Raw genomic sequence first — 20,875 nt, 5'->3', positions numbered from 1 at the left:
TCAAGCCCCGCCAGGCAGGGGGTGCAGCTTGAGGTCCGCCGGCCCAGCGCTGGGAGGGGGGCGCAGGTTCAGGTCTTCCGTCAAGCCTTGCTGGGTGGAGGGCGCAGCATCAGGTCCCCCATCAAACCCCGCTGGGAGGGGGGCACAGCCTCAGGTCCCCTGCCCTGGCTCAGTGCCATGCAGCCTCAGGTCCCTGCTGACTGCTCGTTAGGGCTTGTTATGGGAATGTGGCCTCCGCTGTGGGTTCAACCATCTTGTGTTATGGAAATCCTGCCTCCACTGTGGGTGCCACCATCTTTGTTATAGCATGACGGTCAATTTGCATATTCCCTCTTTATTAGATAGGATATCCTCATATGCAACACCTTTTTAAAAAAAATATATTTTATTGATTTTTTACAGAGAGGAAGAGAGAGGGATAGAGAGTTAGAAACATCGATGAGAGAGAAACATTGATCAGCTGCCTCTTGCACACCCCCCACTGGGGAGGTGCCCGCAACCAAGGTACATTCCCTTGACCGGAATCGAACCTGGGACCCTTGAGTCTGCAGGCCGACGCTCTATCCACTGAGCCAAACCGGTTTCGGCTGCAACACCTTTTAATAGATCTGAAGCAATAAGCAACAAAATAGGAAAAGTATGTACCTGATTTCATGAAACTTATAGTTGTGGATGCAAGGTGGGTGTGCATAAGAGTACTAATGAAAGTAGAACTCTAGGCTCCCACTGAAGTTTCCCTATTGCCTTGCACTTATGCATTTTCATTTTATAAATAGGGTATACTAAATGAGTTCTGACCTTTAGGCATAATCCTTGCTCTAGAGATGACTTCCTGAAAAATCTTAGCAAAGAAAGCCCTGGAGAAGGAGCCTATGGAGTCTCCATGGGCCACAATCCCAGGCTTCCAGACCATTTTGCAGAGACCTGTAGAGAAAAGAGCTAAGCCCAACACTGCTCAGGGAAGAGAGAGGTACTTTGGGAAAGAACACAGAAAATCACAGAGTTCTTTGAAGCTTTGTTGTCTAATTCCTGTAAGTATAATGATGTAGGATTTCGGCAGGCTGTTCACATGAATCCTAGCACACTGTCCTCTTAGGGTCTGTTGGCCTTAATGGTGTGACAGCTGCCCGCTCTGTAGCTTCTTTTGTATTCACTAGTCCCACAAGATTTCCAAGTTTACAGTCACAGCTCTACCATAATTCCTGAAAAATCACTAACCTTGCTCATCTTATTCTTGGGCCATGTCTGTCATTCAGAAACAAAGCATGGAGATAAGGAGCAGGGGGAGCACATGGGAAGTATTTCCATAAGGGACATCTTTACAACATTTCATACAGCATAATGAGAGGCTTGATTGGTGTTAATAATCTGAAAAGATACCAGAAGAAGTGTCATGACAACAACATCTTAAGACCGATGAAAACAGTGAATTAAAGTAAGGGTGTCTCTTCATTCATTTATTTAATTATCTCTCCTGTTAAAGACACAGCTGCACCCACACTGACTCAGTCAAATCTCTCTCTCTCTCTCTCTCCTCTCTGACTTCTCATTATATGATTTTCTCATACTGAATTAAAGATGACTTTGTGCTTTTCATCTCTACAACATTCTCCTTGTACCCTTCACTACCCTCAGCCATTTTTAGGCACACATGTTTTGAAATTGCACTGTTCACCAGAGTCATTACCATGATCATTATCACATTTCACCTGTGCCACTTAACACATGATTTTAGAATTGTTTCATACTCTATTAGTCAGGGTTCTCCTGAGAAACAGAACCAATATTATAGATATACCCTACATATATGTGAAAGAAACTGATTATCAGGAATTGGCTCATGTGATTATAGAGTTTAACTAGTTCCTGGCCCTGCCTTTTACAAACTGGACACTCAGGAAAGCTGGTGGTGCAGGTTAGTCCAAGTTTAACAGCTTGAGAACCAGGGTAGTCAATGGTGTAAGTCTTAGTCCCAGGGCAGGAGAAAACCTATATCCCCACACAACCAGGTATGCAGGAAGCAAAAGGAACACCTTTCTCTCTTTCTTTCTCTGCCTCTTTGTTCTGCTTAGACCTTTTATCTAATTTATTATGACAAAAGATCCAAAGGCTAATCTCATCTGGAAACAACACCCTCACAGACACACCCAGAAATAATGTTTAATCTGGGCAACCAGTGGATAGTCACACTGACTCATAAAATTATTCCTCACAATTACTTTCCTGTTTCATTTCTACTATGTTAAGATTATAAAGATTATGTGTTAAATGGAATTAAAAAACATTGCCCATAGATGACACTTCATGTAGTTTGATCTATGTAGTTCATTTAGGAAAAGTGTCATGTTGTCCTTATTGAATCCAGGTTCTGAAAGCCAGCATCACAGTGCTACCACTCTGTGATAGCCCCCCTGGCTGACCACCTGAGGTAATTCCAGATTTGGGCAGCCATGCCCTCTCACAGGACTGCCAGGACACAAGTTGGCCAGGTTCACTTAGCTTAGGGGGTAGGCACAGGACAGGGGAGAGCTGCCAGGATCACTGCCTCAGGTGGGCCTTCAGTGAGGGGCCTCCCTGTGGTAAAGGAGGCATTTCAGTCCCTCCTCATGACACCTCATCCCTAAGGGAACAAGATGAGGTTGATGTGTGTGACAGTGCACAGCTCAGGTCAGCCTAGTTCTCCAGAAGATGAATTATTGTGAGAGCCATGAGAACAGCTTCAGGGAGCAGAACTGAGATAGGATTAAGAATGTAGTCGCTGGCCCCTCTGAGCTAAGGCACCAAGTGGCCTCCCATTGGTCCACAGATTTTCCTCCTTTCCTGCCCCGCCCCTAAGAATTTAACTTTCATTTTCACTCTGCTCCTCCCTCAGCTGGTTTGGAGAGTGAATTATCACCAAGTTTGCCCCTCAGGCTGAGACTCCAGAACAAGTGAGTAGGCCTTTTTCCTGGAAGAATGGGGTTGAGTTTTGCTCTGCTCTCTGTGCCTTGCCTGCGGGGGGTAGGAGGTGGGGGATGGGGGAGGGAAGGGTGCTAGTTGGCCAACAACTGTGTCTTTCATTATTTCAGACCTCTGGGCAGGAAAACGCAGCCCCTCCCACCCCACAACCGGAGCCTGAGGCCCAAAAGGTGGGGCTGGGCCTTAGTGCTGGCAGAGGCCAAATCAGTAGAGTCGTTGGGGCCTAACACTCCACCGTCAGCTCTGTGGGCGGGGCTGCAGCAGGGGAAAGGGGCGGGCACACCCAGGAGCACTGACTGGTTAAAGAGAGCTGTAGCCTGATCTCATAAGGAAGGGGGTGGAGCACCAATTTCGCCTCCACTCCCCAGGTCTCAGCCTCAGGCTTCCACTCCTGCAGAAGAAAAATTTCCTTTGCACTTGGTCTAGGCACTTCTCAAACCTGATTTTGCGCGGGTCATGGAGCAAGTCCTGTAAGACCTTTAAGTCCTGTGCACCTGCCCTTTAAAAAAAGAATCTCCTGTACCCTACACCCCTAGGGTTCTTCTGGGTACAAGCCTTGTAGGTTTTTGAAGGCAGACACTCTGTGGGTTCAGGTTTCTGGTGCAGGTCCCCAGAGAGCCTCCTATGGGGCACAAACTCCTAAGTCCTCCAGGATGGGCTTAACATTTATGATATCCTTCTAGCGCAGACACCACTCGTGTTCCCATATCTATCTCCCTGCCTGCTGTGGAGCCCTGGTCACTGCTCAGGTAGTGGTGGGGTCAAACTCCATGTGTGAGGACTCAAGCTCCTCTGCACTTTCCTCTTCTTTGTCCTGTGGCAGCAGCTGCTTTGACCTTTGCTCCTTGTAGCCCTACCATAAAAATAAATTCTGCAGCCCCCAGGCAGAATGCATACCCTCCCCTCCCTCCTCTCCAGGCTCCTGGTGGGTCTCAGGATTGGTTGGATCATGAATGAGATGCAAAACAATTGGAGGTTCCTATCCCAAATTTGGATCATGCTGGAGACATAAAACAGGAATAGATATTAAATGATATCTACCCTGATACAATGTCTATCCCTGATCCTCAGCCAGGGGCTAATTGCATATAGCCTCTGTACTGTTTTCAGTATCTGGACCACTAGCTGGAATACACTTCTGTTCTCCTTCAGCCTCATTCCTTACCAAGGTCCCTTCATGTATGATGACCATGGCACTAGTAGACTGTGTTAGCAGGTCTAAATTCATCTCCATGCAGCCTTTATACTTTTCCCTTCAGAGAACAGAGCAAAGGGAAAATTTATTAACTGATACTAAAGATCTTTCTTTTACCATCAAACTGTGGCAACCATCAAGACATAAATATCTACTGAGATTTTTTCTTTCTTTATTGCTTCATAGTCCCATTTACTTAAAGTTCCTGAGAGAGCTCCTGATCCTAGACTGTAGCCACAGGGCCATACCGAGTCCAGGTGGGAGAATGAGCATCACTGTGTTACCACTCTGTGATACCCTCTGGTAACTTAAGAAACATTCAAACCTGTGAAGAATTTGTGTGTGTTTATTTCAGCCAAACTGCCCACAGTTGATGGGAGCAGAATCTCAATGGATTGAGATAATGCTCCAGAGAATGGCAGTTTTGCACCTTGCATTGTACATTAGAATCAAAAGAGAAGATATAAGTGCTACATGAAATCCATTGGTGATAGATTAGGGAGGCTGAGGCAGAAGAAAGCAAAGAGGGGAGGGTATGGAACCTCTGGGATTGGATAAAAAGTAAAATGATAGACATATTCTTCTTTTATTTAGGTGGGTATAGGATTATTAACGTCAGCAATTAGCTCAATAACAATGAGGGTATTTATGGTCTCCATACAGTTGTGCATGTGTTTGAGGGGTCCAGAAAAAAATGAAAATTATCTGGACATTCCAATGATATATTATCGTAGATGCAAAAGGACACTAGACAGGCTCAGTTAAAGTAAAGATTGACTTTACTTTAAAATAAAATCAGGGAAAATACCAGCCTAGGACATGACTACCTACCAAAACTGCTGTTTTAGTTTAAAAACTTTTCATTTCAGACCATTCTCTGTGGTTACTTTAGGTCTCTGAATTTGCAAGGCTACCACACAGGCTTTTCCTGAGCTAGTCAGGTTAGCATGCAGTTCTTTTTGTCCACACCTCTTTGACTGACCACCAGCATCATCTCCAATTTGAATGGTCATTACCATCTTGTGACCTGTGAGATATAAGCTGTCAGGGTCACTTAGGTTAGCTGAGAATACAAGACAGGAGGCAGGGCATGATGACATTGGCTGCCTTAGCTGAGCTATTAGTGGTGGTCTTCACAGTGCTATGGAAGGTACTTTATTTCTGTTATCTCAGCCTTTTAAGATGCCAGACTTAATAGATGTTTGTGAAATCACTAAGTTTATGTATGCCTAGAGCTACAGAGTGCAAATTACATTGTGAAAGCCCATAGACATAGCATCCATGGGCCATAAAGATACAATGGTGGTTATTAAAGTCACAATCCCCTTATGAAAAATGAAGTCTAAGCATATTAACTGGCATTTGAGGTCTATATGAAATTTTCCTAAACCCAAATGCACTTTCCACATCAGGCTAATTTTGCTGTCAACAATCTGGCCTTGTAAGGAAGCTGATCTTCCACTTTATTATAGCCTCATGAGTTTTCCAGACAACAAAAACAAAAAACTTATTAGACAATTTATCCAATATTACCTTTCTAGGAAGAAAAAAACCAGGCCTGATGTTAACCTTTTGTTCTTCATAATCTAATCTAACTTCCAATCTTTTCCTCTTACCTCATCCTATGTCTCACTCATCACTTGCTCTCCATGTCTTTCATCTTCTTCTTCTGAAAGCTATCATCATCTCTCCCCTGGGCAACTGTATGTGCATCTTACTCATCTTCCCAATCCCCCACTGGATCCATCGATTACTCCACAGCCCAACACTGGTGATTAATTTTGCGCTTGGAAAAGTGTTCCTAAATCCTACCTAATAATAGAGTAATATGCAAATTGACCGTACCTTCACTACACCCACAAGCCACGCCCACCAGGAAACCTTCGCAGGGACGTTGGCGTGCGGTGGAGCCCAAGGCCGGGAAAGCCTCGGGTGGAGGCTTTCCTGGCCTTGGGCACCAGCAGGGAGCCTGCATGGATTGCAGGCAACCACCGGGGATTGGCTCCTACGATCCTTAGCAGGGACACTGGGGTGCAGCAGAGCCCAAGGCCACCGCCTGGGGCCAAGCCCCGACCCTGAAAGAAGGCAGAAGGTGGTGGCCACAGCCAAGGCCTGGGTCCCCAGTGCAGGCAGCCAGGTGAATGAAGGTCTATTGCACGAATCTTTGTGCAAACGGGCTGCTAGTGTTATATAATTCACTAAGTGCCATAAGTCACTGTAGGCTCATGTGATGCCAAAGGCTTAGCAGTTTTCTCATACCAGCCACACTGGCATTTTCCATCTCAGACAATGTGGTGCATCTTCAATGAACAGGTCATTTCCTTTACTTAATAAATTGTTTTTCTCTCCCATATGCCTTATTTCCTCACCTTCTTCAGGTTTCAGTTCAACCCTTAGGTATTTAAGTTTGAATTGCTGGACAACCCTTTATCTGCCCCAATAATTTGATTTCCCAACAACATGCACATCTCTCTAGTAGTTTTTTTTGTTTTTTTTTTTCACATCAGCATATATATATATATATATATATGGCTTAATTTACTGTTACTTTCCAGGTGGATGTCAGGGTCACAGTGGTTTAAACTGTCTATTTAGACTCATTTCTGTGTTAATGGGTATTAGTTTAGTTGTTAGCATATAATTCATAGTGATGAAAAGTTAGTTGAATGATCTTGCCTAATATTTTGAGATTTCTTTTGCAAGACTGATATTTACTTCATCTGTGTTTCTATTTTTTCAGATATGTGACTTGTGTGATCCTATGGGTATCTTTATGCTATCTCACTCCCCATCATCAATATGCATACAGACCATTAGGCTGAATGTCCTTGGCATATTTCCAGGCAAACCTGAAATTTTACTATTTATCCAACAAGACCCCCCAGAACCTCCTAAGTTACCTATTTTATCTTTGATGAATCCTGTAAGGTAGGAAGGGGGACCCTGAATACATTAGGATCATTGCAACTCTGTGTATTGAAAATAAATGGTCTTTGTAAGTCACTCACTAACTTTATGTACACATCTGATAAAGGGTTTGCTCTTGCCATTTACACAAACACATTGTTACATATGATGTGTATATATATATAAAAGCCTAATATGCAAAGTGTCCCCTTGGGAGTTCGACCAGGACACCGGGAGTTTGATCACTCGCTATGACATGCGCTGACCACCTGGGGATGGCATGGAACAAAGGAAGGCCCAGGTCAGCAGCCAGCAGCTGGGGAAGGAAGGCCCCAGCCAGCAGCTGGAAGGCCTCGATTGGCCCTGATCACTGGCCTGGCCTAAAGACCCTACCCATGCATGAATTTCATGCACTGGGCCTCTAGTGTCATAATAATGAGAGATACTTTGAAACACAGCAAATGATGGCAATAGTTGCACTATAAATAAGCAAGTCAGAGCAGGTCTTTCTGATAAAGGGACATGGAAGGAGATTGTTAACTGAAGGATGATGGTGGGTCCTACTGATACCAGGGCAGCATTGCCTGATGAGAGAAGAGCAGGTATAAATGTCCAGACCCAAAAGTGGTTTGTGGATGTGTTTTGCATAGGAAAGATTAAGCAGAAGAGATGCTGGGTCACACAAACATCTTTTCTTTGTAATAAAGGCCTCAAGTCATCCTTTGGTTTAGTAAAAGTAAAGGGCAATAACGACCATTGCACAGATGAAAATGAAATTTGTCATGTCAGAGTAAATAAAAGTATTTAAAATTCTTATGTGCCTGGCAGTAATTTCTCAGTGGTTACAGTGTTGGCCAGTGCATGGAAAGGTCAAGGACACTTACCAGGGTTGCAGGTTTGATCACCACCCAGATATGGGTACCTGTATCAGACAACCAATTGATGTGTCTCTCTCACAATCATATCTCGCTCTATCTCTCTCTTTCTCTCTTGTCCCTCGCTCCCTTCTACTCTGTCTAAAAATCAATGGCAAAAATATCCTCAAGTGAGGATTAACAAAAAATAAATAATCTATAATAATAAAAGTGTAATATGCTAATTAGACTTGACAGCCGAACTCCTTCTGGATGAAGCCGCAGTGGCGGGGACAGAGGTAGAGGGGGTTAGGGGCAATGAGCCAGTCAGGGAAGCAGTTAGGGGCAATCAGGCAAGCAGGCGAGCAGTTAGGGGTGATCAGGCAGGAGGCAAGTGGTTAGGGGTAATCAGGCAGGCAGGTGAGCAGTTAGGGGCAATCAGGCAGGAGGCAAGTGGTTAGGAGCAATCAGGCAGGCAGGTGAGCAGTTGGGGTGATCAGGCAGGCAGGCAGAGTGGTTAGGGTGATCAGGCAGGCAAGCAGTTAGGAGCTAGCAGTCACAGATTGTGAGAGGGGTCCTGGATTGCGAGAGGGTGCAGGCCAGGCTGAGGGACCCTCCCCATGTACGAATTTCATGCACCAGACCTCTAGTATTGTTATAAATGGCCTTTTTTACTAGGTCACCATGCTCCTTGCCTTGTTTCTTTACCATTTCTTTTTTATCCTTCTATATCTGTTCTTGCCCCATCCTTCATTTCTACATAATTAGCAACATTTATTCCTACCATTCTTACTCTGACCCTCTTTAATCTTTCTAATCAGGCAGAGATCGGTGAGCAACAGAAACCTCATATCAGGACAGATAGTAGCAGGGGACCAGCTGCGATGGCTTCAGGAATCCTGGTGAACATAAAGGAGGAGGTGACCTGCCCCATCTGCCTGGAGCTCCTAACAGAACCCATGAGCCTGGACTGTGGGCACACATTTTGCCAAGCCTGCATCACTGCAAACAACAGGGAGTCTATGATTGGCCAAGATAGCAGCTGCCCGGTGTGTAGGATCAGTTACCAGCCTGAGAACCTGCGTCCCAATCGACATGTGGCCAACATTGTGGAGGCGCTTAGGGAGGTGAAGTTGAGCCCACGGGAGGAGCAAAAGAGGGATCTTTGTGTGCAACATGGAGAAAGACTCCTGCTCTTCTGCAAGGTGGATGAGAAGATCATTTGCTGGCTTTGTGAACGGTCTCGAGAACACCGTGGTCACCAAACATTCCTCATGGAGGAGATTGCCCAGGAGTACAAGGTAACAGATAGGATGGAGGAAAGACAGGGCAGAAAATAATACTTGATGGGAAACCTCAACTTTTGTATTTGACTGTAATTTTCTTGCCTGTGATCACTTTTCTTCTTATGTTCACCTTCCAAGGCATGAAGGACATTTCTATATATTCCACACAATTACAAATGATCAGCAAACTCTAAAGGAAAAGTAGATTATTTTCAGACCCTGTGCTAATAGGTAGAGGTTTGGTCGGCCACAAGCAAAGCTCTCATTATCTCTTTAGACATGAGGGGTAACTGGGCAGCTGGGTAGATCAAGACCTAAGTTCTTTCCTTACTATAGGATCAAGTATTTTCTTCTCAGGCAAAGAAAATCAGTTTTCTCTTGACATGGTAATGGTGACTTCTATCATTTGAGTCTTAAAGAACACATGACCACATCAGGTTTCCTTCAAATCACACATTCTAATGGTCATTTTATAGTTTCTTTAGAGATGAACCTGATTTCTTCCATTAATCCTCTCTTTTAATGAGAGAGCCCATAACTTGACCCTGAAGTGATTCCTCTCTCATAGGAAAAGCTCCAGGCAGCTCTGGACAGACTGAGAGCAGAGCAGCAGAAAGCTGAAAAATTGGAAGATGACCTTGAAGAAGAGAGAACTTCCAAGAAGGTAGGAGGAGACTCTTTCTGGTAATTAAACAAGAATTTGGGCAGGACTTTGAGTTTTAGTCACAAGGAGCTCCCTTCCTTCTTGTTTTCTGACAGTTGATATGTCCAGATTCATTGACTAGCCATTCTTATCCTTTCCCTGATAGGGATAGGGCTAGAAATAAACATGTCACAAAATAATGCAGCTATATGTAGGTTAGTTACTCCCATAGAGAGACTCTCTGGTGAGGATGGTAGTGAATTATATATTCATTTATCATTATTTTGAGCCTTTAACTCTTCCAGGGAAGACAATTGCCAATGGTTCATGGCTTTGTCCCAGGTGCTCAACATAGGCTGTGGATGGGGTGGGGTGAGAAATAATGCATGGAGGCATGACTATTCTGGACAGCTCTGTGAGAGTTGAGCCACACCCAGGTGTCCCATTTTGGTTCAAGGTTGGCCTCAATAATGTAGACATGAGAGCATTAGTTTGGAATGTGATAAAGATGAAATAATAGGAAAAATCAGCCTCCCGAAGAATTGCTCCTCTGCTTCCATCTCTTTCCTCTGAAAACATCTAAATCAAATATTTTCTTTTCTGGCTCCCAGTCTGCCTGACAGCCTGAATCCCTGTCTTTCTTTCTCATTTCTGAAGGATCAAATAGAAAATGAGTTGAAAAGTGTCCAGGATTGTTTTAAACAACTGAGAGGTATCCTGGCCAGTAAGGAGCAAAAGGAGCTGCAAAGGCTAGAGAAAGAGGCAGCAGAAAACCTCCATGACCTGGCTCAGGCTGAGAGAGAGCTGGCCCAGCAGAGGAAGTTGTTGAGAGATCTCATCTCAGATCTGGAGCATCGGTTGCAGGGGTCAACATTAGAGATGCTGCAGGTAAGACTTAGAAATAAGCCCCAGCATCTGAACTTCAGGAAAATTAAGGCTAAGTTTCCTTCTCTGCTTGTGTGGCTGTGTTGTTTGTGGTATTGACACTGAGGTTCCATTGGTCTTGCAGTGACCCTTCCCTGCATCTGTTTCAGAGGTTATGGAAATTGTTGAATGCATGAATATCAAGAACAAATCTTATTAATATATCAATGAAAGTATAAAATTAACTGTGAAGAGAAGATTCATTGTATTCTGCAGGCCCCTGTGTCTGTAATCTAGCCTTGAACTTTATTCAGATACCTCTTCATGATCTAAGAGTTGTTTTTTTTTCTTTCTAGAATAAATAAGGTTAGATGACTGAAAATAGTTAACAATATGGAATGAACTGTCTTGTTAGTCCCTGAAATGCAGTAAATATTATAGTTTTTAGAATAGTGACCAAGTTGATATTGGTAACATGGACGAAGGTGTATAAAAGAGGAGGAAATTTCTTTGTTGAAAAGTTACATAGTAAACATCCCAAGTTACTAGTTTCTGTGGCTTCTTTACTAGGCATTATAATAACCTGCATTTAAGAGACAAACTGAGTAATAATAAAGACTTGGAAATAAATTATAGATATGTGTTTTGAATTTAAGGGTGTGCATAAGATCAATTATAGATAGTGGGTGAAAAAATAAGAAACATTTGAGAAATGCCTACATTAATACATTTGTTTGCTAGTACACTCAGCAGAAGCCATGTGAATTTTTGAGGAATTCTATAACTACTCATATTTGTTTCTACAAATTATGGCAAAATGCCTGACAAGTAATGGTATACCACTTTATATTTGTGTTGAATAAATGAACAAACCATGAAATATTCACATCATCTCATGAGGAGTCTTATGAACATGGGAAAACATCAGGGGCCTTATATTTTTCTCATAAATATGTCTCATCTCCAGATACTGGAAGCTCAAGCTGTGTTGCCACACGGGTTAAAGTTGTTTTTATATTTTAGGAAAACACACAACTATACATGAATATTCTGAAATGATTGACCTGGGTCTTTCTTTACTATTTTGTGAGAACATTAGGACCATCTCTATTCCCTCCAGATCAGGGAGGTTGAGTGGGGGATGTGTTGAAGCTTTGTTAGTGAAAATAGCTTATTACTTCATGACTTATAGTTTCTCTTTCCTCCCTAGGATGTGAAAGGCACTATGAAAAGGTATGTATGGAAGACCAGAGATGTCTGTGCTGTAAAAAGAGGTTTAAAACCGTTAAAGTTATCTATTGATGAATTAGAATAAAATATTGCTCAGGGAAGAAAAATTTAGATGTAATTTTATCTTAAATTTCTGTTCACACTTGGTTTGTGTATTCCATATCTATTGAGAATGAACCAGCTTTTAATTTAGGCAATTTACTTGTGAGGAGTTACAGAGTATGGATTAGTAGCAATTAAACATCAGATGTTTCAGTATCAGACCCATCTGACTTCATAAATTCTATGCACTCAGCATGCCTGTATCTAACTCACATTTCCACATTTCAAAGGTGATGTATTGACTGTGGGAATGTCATGTCTTCTTTACCTCAGAGGCACCCAGAATTTCAGACAACTCTTTTATATTTAAACATCTTCTCTGGGAATAGAAGATATGGTTCTCTTTATTTTCCAAAAGCCAACTTGAATATCAAGGAATATTTTAACCTTGGGGAAAACCATCGATCCATCCTGTAACATATTTTAAAGTTAGAATGGAAGGACATCATTTTTGTATCTAAATTTGAACACCTACTTGGCCACACTAATCTCTTCCAAGAACATGAAATTCAGACCACTATTAGTATCATATTTATAACATCTTCTGTGAATATCCCACGTCCCGTGTGGTTCAGGGTTTGGGATCGGGAGAAGGAGCCACACGCAAATGAAAGAGATGAGACAAGAAATAATAATTTGGGAATTGGGGGCCAGGCGGGAGCCCATCCCAAGAGGAAGGACTCCACTTGGGCTCAGGCCTTGCCATCCTTTTATTCAATTTGGGATACACCTATAGCCCTTAGGCAGGCAATTTCCAGTAACAAGCAGACTATCTTATCAATAAGGATTTACATGACTGGTAGGGAAGTTGCTTCAGCTATCATTATCTTAACTAAACTGTGGGTGCATAGCTCTGACCTTTGCCAGGGCTCAAGTGTCACCAGCATTCCGGGCTCCTTGTCCACACCTCTCTGCTAGTGAAGACAATAGGCGGTTTCCCACAGTCTTCTTTCCAAGGGTTATATTTTTTCCCAGAAGACTGAAAACTCAGAGGTAGTTCTGGAGGCCACCCTACTAAGGAGTGGAATTTAAAGGTGTTCAGCCTCCACAGACAATATTCCCACACTTGACATATCTCAAACATAAGTAGCCATGTTCACTTTCTTTTCATATTGCTGGGAGTCTACATCCATGTCATGACTTTTCCTTATACTAATTTATTTCAAGGTACTAAATTTTGCATTTTAAATAAATTTACTATGGCACATAATTTTATATGATTTTTAGGAGTTAGAAAGAGCGAGGATAGTTATCATTGTGAAAGGAATAAACTACTTCTGAGAGGTCAATGCCTATCCAAGGTCAGACAGCAGTCAACTGGGAAAGTGGATTGAGCCCATTTCTTCTGGAGCCAAGGTCAAAAGTCTACTCTCTCCTTTCTCAGGGGTCAATGGATGGGGGCTCAAGTACTCATTGGGGTGAGTGGATAAAAATCAGTGGTTTTGGAGATACAAAAATTCAGAGGTGTGTGGATCTATTTTGTCATCCCTAGGAGTAAGATCTTCACTCTGAAGAAGCCAAAAGCTCTCTCCACAAAGCAAAGGATAGTGTTCCAAGCTCCTGACCTGAGATGGATGCTGCAAGTGTTTAATGGTGAGGAATGCTAGAGCAATGGGTGGCTGTGAGATTTTTGTTATGGTTGGGGTTAAAGTTCAGTTTCAGGTGTAGATAGAGGAGACAAAGGAAGAAGGATATGATATGCTGATGACATATTCAGTGGGGAGTGGTCAGCTGTCTTGTTCACCTCTCACTCTTCCATGTACTACCTTACATAGACCCAGTCTTTGTAATGTAGAATCTTTTGTCTATACTTAATGTTATGGGTGGGTTTTTTTTCTAATTTCAGAACTAACAGATGTGCGACGCTACTGGGGTAAGGAGAAATCACAATGTCATGAAGCCACCTTCTTCTCATCTTTTAGTATTTGGCCTTTTCTACTAAGTCTCATGTACAAATCCATATTTTCCCTCCCACCACACACATACATATTATATTTCTGCAGTGTGTACTGCTTTTGAAGAACCAAATCAAATTCTCCCATTTCCCACTCATTTTATTCTCAACAACTCTCTGACAATGTCACAAGTAAAGGTATATCATAGTCCTCACCAACCCTATAATTTTTCTACAGTACACGTGACCCTGGATCCTCCCACGGATAAATCAAATATTGTCATTTCTTCGGATCGGAGACAAGTGAAGCCTGCCTTTTATTTGAGAACACTTTATTTGTATCAGAAAGGCAATTATGAGGATTACGGTGTCCTGGGGTCACCTCCTATCACATCAGGAAAACATTACTGGGAGGCAGATGTGACAGATAAATATGCCTGGGTTTTGGGGGTATATGGTGTAAAATGTCCTGACTCCAATATGATGGATTTTTTAAAACAAGGTAAAAAGCGTCAGCATGTTTGCTCTCAGTATCAACCTAAATATGGCTACTGGGTTATAGGGCTACAGAACCATTCTGAATATAAGGCTTTTCTGGATTCTGACTCCTCTGACCCCATGACAGTAACCCTGTTCCTGAGTGTTCCTCCCCGTCGTGTTGGGGTTTTCCTAGACTATGATGCTGGCACTGTCTCATTTTTTAATGTCACTACCAATGGGTTTCTCATTTATAAATTTTCTTCATGTTCCTTTTCTCAGAAAATGTTTCCATATTTCAATCCTATGAAATGCACTGCCCCCATGACACTGTGTTCTCCAGGCTCTTAAACCGCTTACACCCTCACCCACTTCTCTGGAGTGCCTCTTGCCTTAGGTGCATCTAATGATTTGAGCTGACGTTCTCACCATCTTTTCTGGGCTCTCTTTTTTCAATTTGAAGACCCTTCATTCATCAATAGGGTGTATAATTTGCCTTAGGTCATATTTTCCCAAAAATCTTATTTGCATTCATAGACAATCCTAATTCTTGAGTTTTATCATCTCAAGGAAAATGACTAATGCCTCATAAAAAAAGACGTGTATGGAGGTAACATCTCTACCAAGTTCTACAATCTCATGTCCTTTTCCCCTGACTGAGAAGATGAAGGAAAGCTTTTCAACAACTTTTATTGAAGACCTTGTATAGAAGTCATTCTCTACAGAATGAATCCTCAGAAGTCTGTCTGTTTACTCATGATGTTTGTTATTCATCAAGGAGTGAAGGAGAAAATATTAAATATGGGATTTTAATTGATTTCTTAGAGAGAGAGGAAGGGAGAGGTAAAGAAAGATAGAAACAGCGATGAGAGGGAAAAATCAAAGGGCTGTCTCCTGCATGTCACCTACTGGGGATTGAGCCTGCATCCAGGAAATGTGCCCTGACTGGGAATTGCACCAGCTACTTCTTGTTGCATGGGTCGATGCTCAACCACTGAGCAACATCAGCCTGGCAATAAGAAAATATCACAAACCAGCGGCCCAGAGCATGAAATTCATGCACTTGGGAGGGGCGGTTCCTCAGCCCGGCCTGCGCTGTCTCACAGTCAGAGACCCCACAGGAGATGTCCATCTGCTGGCTAAACAGGCAGTCAGACATCCTTCTTGCAGTCTGGGGCTCTCACAGTCCAGGACCCCCCAATCCTTCCCCCTCACCTGCAGCCGAGGTGGGAGAGGCTCCCACTGTCACTGTGCTCTCTAGCTGTGAGCCCAACTTCTGGCTGAGCGGCACTCCCCCTGTGGGAGCACACTGACCACCATGGGATAGCTCCTGCATTAAGTGTCTGCCCCATGGTGGTCAGTGCACATCATAGTGACAGGTTGTTCTGCCGTTCAGTCAATTTGTATATTATGCTTTTATTATACATGATAATATGTACTACAAGTGTAAGTTCTGTGTCCTCATTAATGAGTTCATGTCCAATTTTTCCAAATATGCACAGTGAATTTTGAATAAAATACCTGAATGCTGATTAATTTTCTTTAAATAATCCTAGTAATAAAATCATACCATAGTTAGTATCACTGTGAGAAGAAAAATGTCATCAAGTATATAACATAAGTCTCAACTGAATAAATATTTTCTCCATTAATTACTGAGAAATCTAAGCTGTGTCAGTGTGTCATGAAACAGGTTTTGCTTTTAGGAGCACTAGGATGTTTTTTACCTAAGTCTCATGTTTCAGATCCCAGATATCTCTGTGATGCTATGTATAGACTACTCCAGCTCTGCCAGTGTTAGACAAGAATGTGTGTATGAGTGAAAATTTTATTATTAGTCTGTTGTTACTTCATATTAGCCTTGATCAAGTAATCTGAATTATACACACTCAGTTTCACATTGTAAAATTATATGAAATTTACCTGATGTATTGTGAAAATGAAACCACAGACTATTTTCAATAACTTCTGTCATGGCTAGCACATAATTAGCCATCATGTATGGTGTCAATACGTTTTTATTTGCCTCTCACTGTGACTGAAATAAATGATTTTAAGAATACATATTAGTTTTCTTTCAACTAGACTATTCTTGCTTTGGTTTAAGAAATAAAAATAACTTGATGAAAGAATTGTGAAATCTAATGAACAAGATAATCTGATGAACAAAATGGAACCAAAAACATGGAACAGATTGGCCAGTACCTGAGGGGAGATTGGTGGGTGTGACTGGATAAAGAAGGTAAGGGTGTTAGCTAAAGAACATATATGCATACCCAATGGACATGGACAATTGACTTGTGAAGGCCAAGGGATTGGGATGTGGGCAAAAGGAGGTTAGCTGGGGAGGTCCACCTGCAAAAATGTCAACATTAAAAATTTTTAATGAAAAAAGTTATTCACAAAACGATGTAAGTGTAAGAAGTACAATTTTTGGATTTCTTAACAGTGTTTTGTTGCCCAGTTCAGCCTTTTGCAGTGAGGTGCAAGTTTGCAGGAATGAGAGAAAAGCCAGTTCTCCTCCAAAGAGAGAGCAGGGGCAAGATTTCTGGAATGGATATTCCCACCATCCCCTTGTCTTTCGGAATTTTTATTCCCAAACCTGTCCTCAAAGAAGTAAAAGTTAAAATAAATAAATAAATTAATTAATTAACTGAATGGGCTTTCTTGTCAATTATTATCTGCTCTCATCTCTGCATGGTCACAGGAGTATCTAAATTCCTCACTTTGGATTATCTTTGATGTAACAAGTGATTGCAAGGTGGATAGTATAGAGGACTTTTCAGTTACTGGAATCCCAGTCCTCCAATTCAGGATGAAGTCTCTAGTTACAAGAAAAACAAGACCTGAATGTTCAGATGCAACATTTTTGAGGCCCTTATCATCACTGTCAAGACTGCTCAAACACACACACACACACACACACACACACACACACACACGGCATACTTTTGTTTTCAATTGTTTTCTCCTTTTTGGCATCACTCTTTCCACACATGCAGTGTTTTTATGTGGAGTGCACATGGACAGGTTAGGATGTGTGCCTCCCACAAATTTCATATTTATCATTTTACTCTTGCCTCCCTTTGAATCTCTGATCTGAGTTCACATCCTGGGCCCCAGAGAACTTATGCATTCACTCAGACCTTGTGTGAGATGTTTTATGAGGTGCAGAGCTTGGAATAAGAATGAAATCCTTTTGTTAAGAAGGGGTATAGACACTGGCTCTTCATCAGATTTCTCCTTTTAGCTCCCAAGAAATACCTTTCTTTCAAAACTCAAACCACAACATATAGTATACATTTTTAGTAGATTGAAGGAGAGCTGCTTAGGGCTATAAAAACTTGGACCAATCTATAATTTGAAAATAATAGCTGCAAAGAGGACCTGATGTCTTTGAGCTTGTCTGGGAAGAGATTATAAAATCATTAATACGGAAAATGAGGAAATCAGAAGCCCAAGAGAAGATTTGAGGGCAGCGGGAGTGGTGCTGGTGTCTTGGGAACTTACTTTGTGACATTAAGTTTTAGGTGAAGAGACACCAGTGAGGAAAGCAGCTTATCAGGGTCCAAGGAAGCATCAGCCAACAGGAAACCAGAATGAACCATGCTCCTTCTCCCATCACTTAAAGTTCATCTCCAGAGCTAAGCACATTGCTGTGGTCCACATCCCAGTATTTTATGTTCTGAGGCCCAAGGAATGATACATTCTCCTCAGGGCTCCGTGTTCCTTTTAGTCCCTATATCTCCTGTTGGAGAGAAGTTCTCTGACTTTGGCTCTATGATTTTTAACTGTTTCTGGACTGAAAATAGCACAGGGCAACAGAAGTAATGAGGTTAGAGTGTGGTAGTATAGATAACAGACATTGAGGTAAGTATCTGAATACAACTTAGGAACAAAACAGAATGTGAGAAGAATTGTCAGTTAAAATTTGTCAAAAGAGTTTACATAAATGCTAACAATACCATTTTGATTGATTGATTGATTTTTTAAATATATTTTTATTGATTTTTAGAGAGAAAGTAAGAGAGAGGGATAGATAGAAACATTGATTAGAGATAAACATCATTGATCCGTTGCCCCCTGCACACCCCCTACTGGGGATTAAGCCAGCAACCTAGGCATGGGCCCTGGCTTGGAATCAAACTGGTGACCTCTTGCTTCCTGGCTGGACACTCAACCACTGAGCCACACCTTTGAGACTTGATTTATGACCACAGCAATTATGTTGACAGCAATAATTAAACACAACATAATTGAACAGAAACATGATTATCATCAGCATGCTCAATGTAACTAAAATTATATTCATAGCAGTATAACTGTATGTCTTTCTATTTAAATATCACTCCCCATATATTAGTATTTTGTAACAAATCTGACACATAAAGCAAGTCCCTTCCTACCTTCATAAATCTAATTCTTTTGGTGTGCAGGGCTGGATGAAGAGGAATACTGAATTATAGTATTATGTGATGATAAGGAAAAACATCCAAGCTCTCAGAATGAACTTTCTGCGAAATTTACATGCTTCTCATTGCACTTGCAAAGGATCATGAGTTTATGTGTTGTTAAAAATAAATTCATTCATATCCATGAAATGGAAACTGTCAATATGGCTCACCAAAATACACCTATATAAATTCCAGTTCCTGCCTCATAAACATATGAGAATTAAGAAGAGTTTTAAGGCAAGGTTACCTTACTCAACTATAGTTACAAACAATACCAATATATCTGCTTTCATTATACTTATTTTTATTTTATTGCCATTCTATTTTTATTATAGGACTATGTCATGCATACACTGAACCTTTCAAAATTTATTTTATTTTTAATTTGAATATTTTTTTCAGTTCTGCTTTTGATTAAATGGTGCAAAAAGTTCCGAATGTTTCCCAAAGAAGTTGGGAAAGTGGACGCTTATGGAGTTATGAAAGTTACCCAGATAAATACTCCACTTGAAGAGTACCTCCATGTGTTAACCTCCATCCTCTTCCTGCCTCCTAGTGGCTGGTAACATGTCACTGCCACAGCTGTAACACATTATGTCTGGAAGGCTTTTGTTTCTAGGTCAGAAACAAAAACTGGTAGTCAACTGACAGACCAGCTAAGGTTCAGTGGTGTTGTGGAAAAAATTTCTTAATAGGTTAAAAAATTTCAGCTCTTTGTAGCTGCTATTTAGAAAGAAGAATCTTTCCTAAAATTCCAAGGACAGATGCTACCATTCAGCTCAAATTATCAGAGCTCTATCACTGATTATCTTTCCCCTCACACTTGGCATTACAAAGAGCAGGTACCCAGACTTCCTGGATCATGATTTTATCCCTAGTTAAGTAGCTCAGGACATGACTATAGGATAAGCTTAAGTAGTAGATATAGAATTGAATTGAAATTCTGAGTATTCAGGATAGCTGTAAAGTGTATCATTGGATTTCACATTCTTCTTATTCAAATATTCTTGCTAGAATAATCTGCAAAAGGGGTAAAACTACAAGAACATATGGAAGCATTGACTTCCCTAAGTGTCCTACGTGATGAGTTCTCATTGTTATTGTTCTTAAGTTTCTGTATTGCTTCCTTTGTTTCTTGTCCACTCCTATGAACTTAACTTTCATTTCTCACTCCATTCCTGTGGGGGAGCTCCTCTGTCAAGAGCTGGTCACTGGCTCGGTGAGTGAACATTGACCTGACTTACAGCTGGTCTCCTCCACTGAGTTAAGACTCCTATACATTTCCTGAAAGTAAGTGGGGCAGTTTCTGGAGACAAAGGGCAGGAGGCTTTGGGGGAGCAGACTGAATGTGTTTGGTGTCTTAATTTGTGGTTCTGAAGCTGCTTTGCTGAGTGTCTCTGCTGAGGTGGCAGAAAAGAGGAACACTGAATCTGGGGGAAGAGTGACCTTTAGAGAAGGGCCGTTTAAGAGAGCAGTCTTATGTGTTTCTTGGAGAGACCATTTTTTTTTCCAGGCTGAGTTACCTTATCTTCTTCCTATTCTGTAGTTTTTGACTTTCTACCTTTCCAAGGTGAGCCAGAATACTCTTTTTTTCCCAGACAGAAAATCCCTTCCTCCTATTCTCCAGGAAGCCTGTGAGATTAGCCCTGTTCTCCCTCTTCATAAAGCCCAGGCTCCTGGTGAGGCCAGCAGGAGTGAGAGCCCTTATCAGGTTAAAGCTGGTCTCTTACTCTTTTGTTATATTAGCATTATTTATTTATTTATTTTTACAAAACTTTATTCTTAAGTGTACAATTAGCTCGCAGACAACACTTCTTCATTCTATCTGTAGGAGATGTTATCACAAAGAATCCAGATGTGAAAATAGGAATGGAATTTAGGATCACCATTGCCCCAAGCACAAGGAACAGCTCATTTCTGGCCAAATTTCTTAATTTCACCTGTGTCTTGGGGGCCTTTCCCCTTGGCCTTTGCTTTCTGTTGGAATGCCTTTCCTTCCTCATCCATCTCC

General features: G+C 41.7%; 1 protein-coding gene across 1 annotated transcript in view; it reads left to right on the top strand.

Moving 5' to 3' along the window:
• LOC307110107 (uncharacterized protein) overlaps positions 1–20,875 on the top strand; it is a gene marked incomplete at its 3' end in the record, with an annotated part of 89,753 nt that overhangs the window by 55,099 nt on the left and 13,779 nt on the right. The window contains exons 3-10 of the mRNA XM_079789154.1: positions 9,132–9,215; positions 9,769–9,864; positions 10,501–10,731; positions 11,918–11,940; positions 13,532–13,632; positions 13,886–13,912; positions 14,172–14,753; positions 19,267–19,426. Of these exons, the coding sequence (XP_079645280.1) occupies positions 9,132–9,215; positions 9,769–9,864; positions 10,501–10,731; positions 11,918–11,940; positions 13,532–13,632; positions 13,886–13,912; positions 14,172–14,753; positions 19,267–19,426 (1,304 nt within the window). The remainder of the gene's footprint in view (positions 1–9,131; positions 9,216–9,768; positions 9,865–10,500; positions 10,732–11,917; positions 11,941–13,531; positions 13,633–13,885; positions 13,913–14,171; positions 14,754–19,266; positions 19,427–20,875) is intronic.

This window comes from Cnephaeus nilssonii (genome assembly GCF_951640355.1).
Source record: "Cnephaeus nilssonii genome assembly, chromosome: 13".
In the NCBI taxonomy this organism is placed as follows: domain Eukaryota; kingdom Metazoa; phylum Chordata; class Mammalia; order Chiroptera; family Vespertilionidae; genus Cnephaeus; species Cnephaeus nilssonii.
This window is presented reverse-complemented; position numbering and strand designations above follow the sequence as displayed.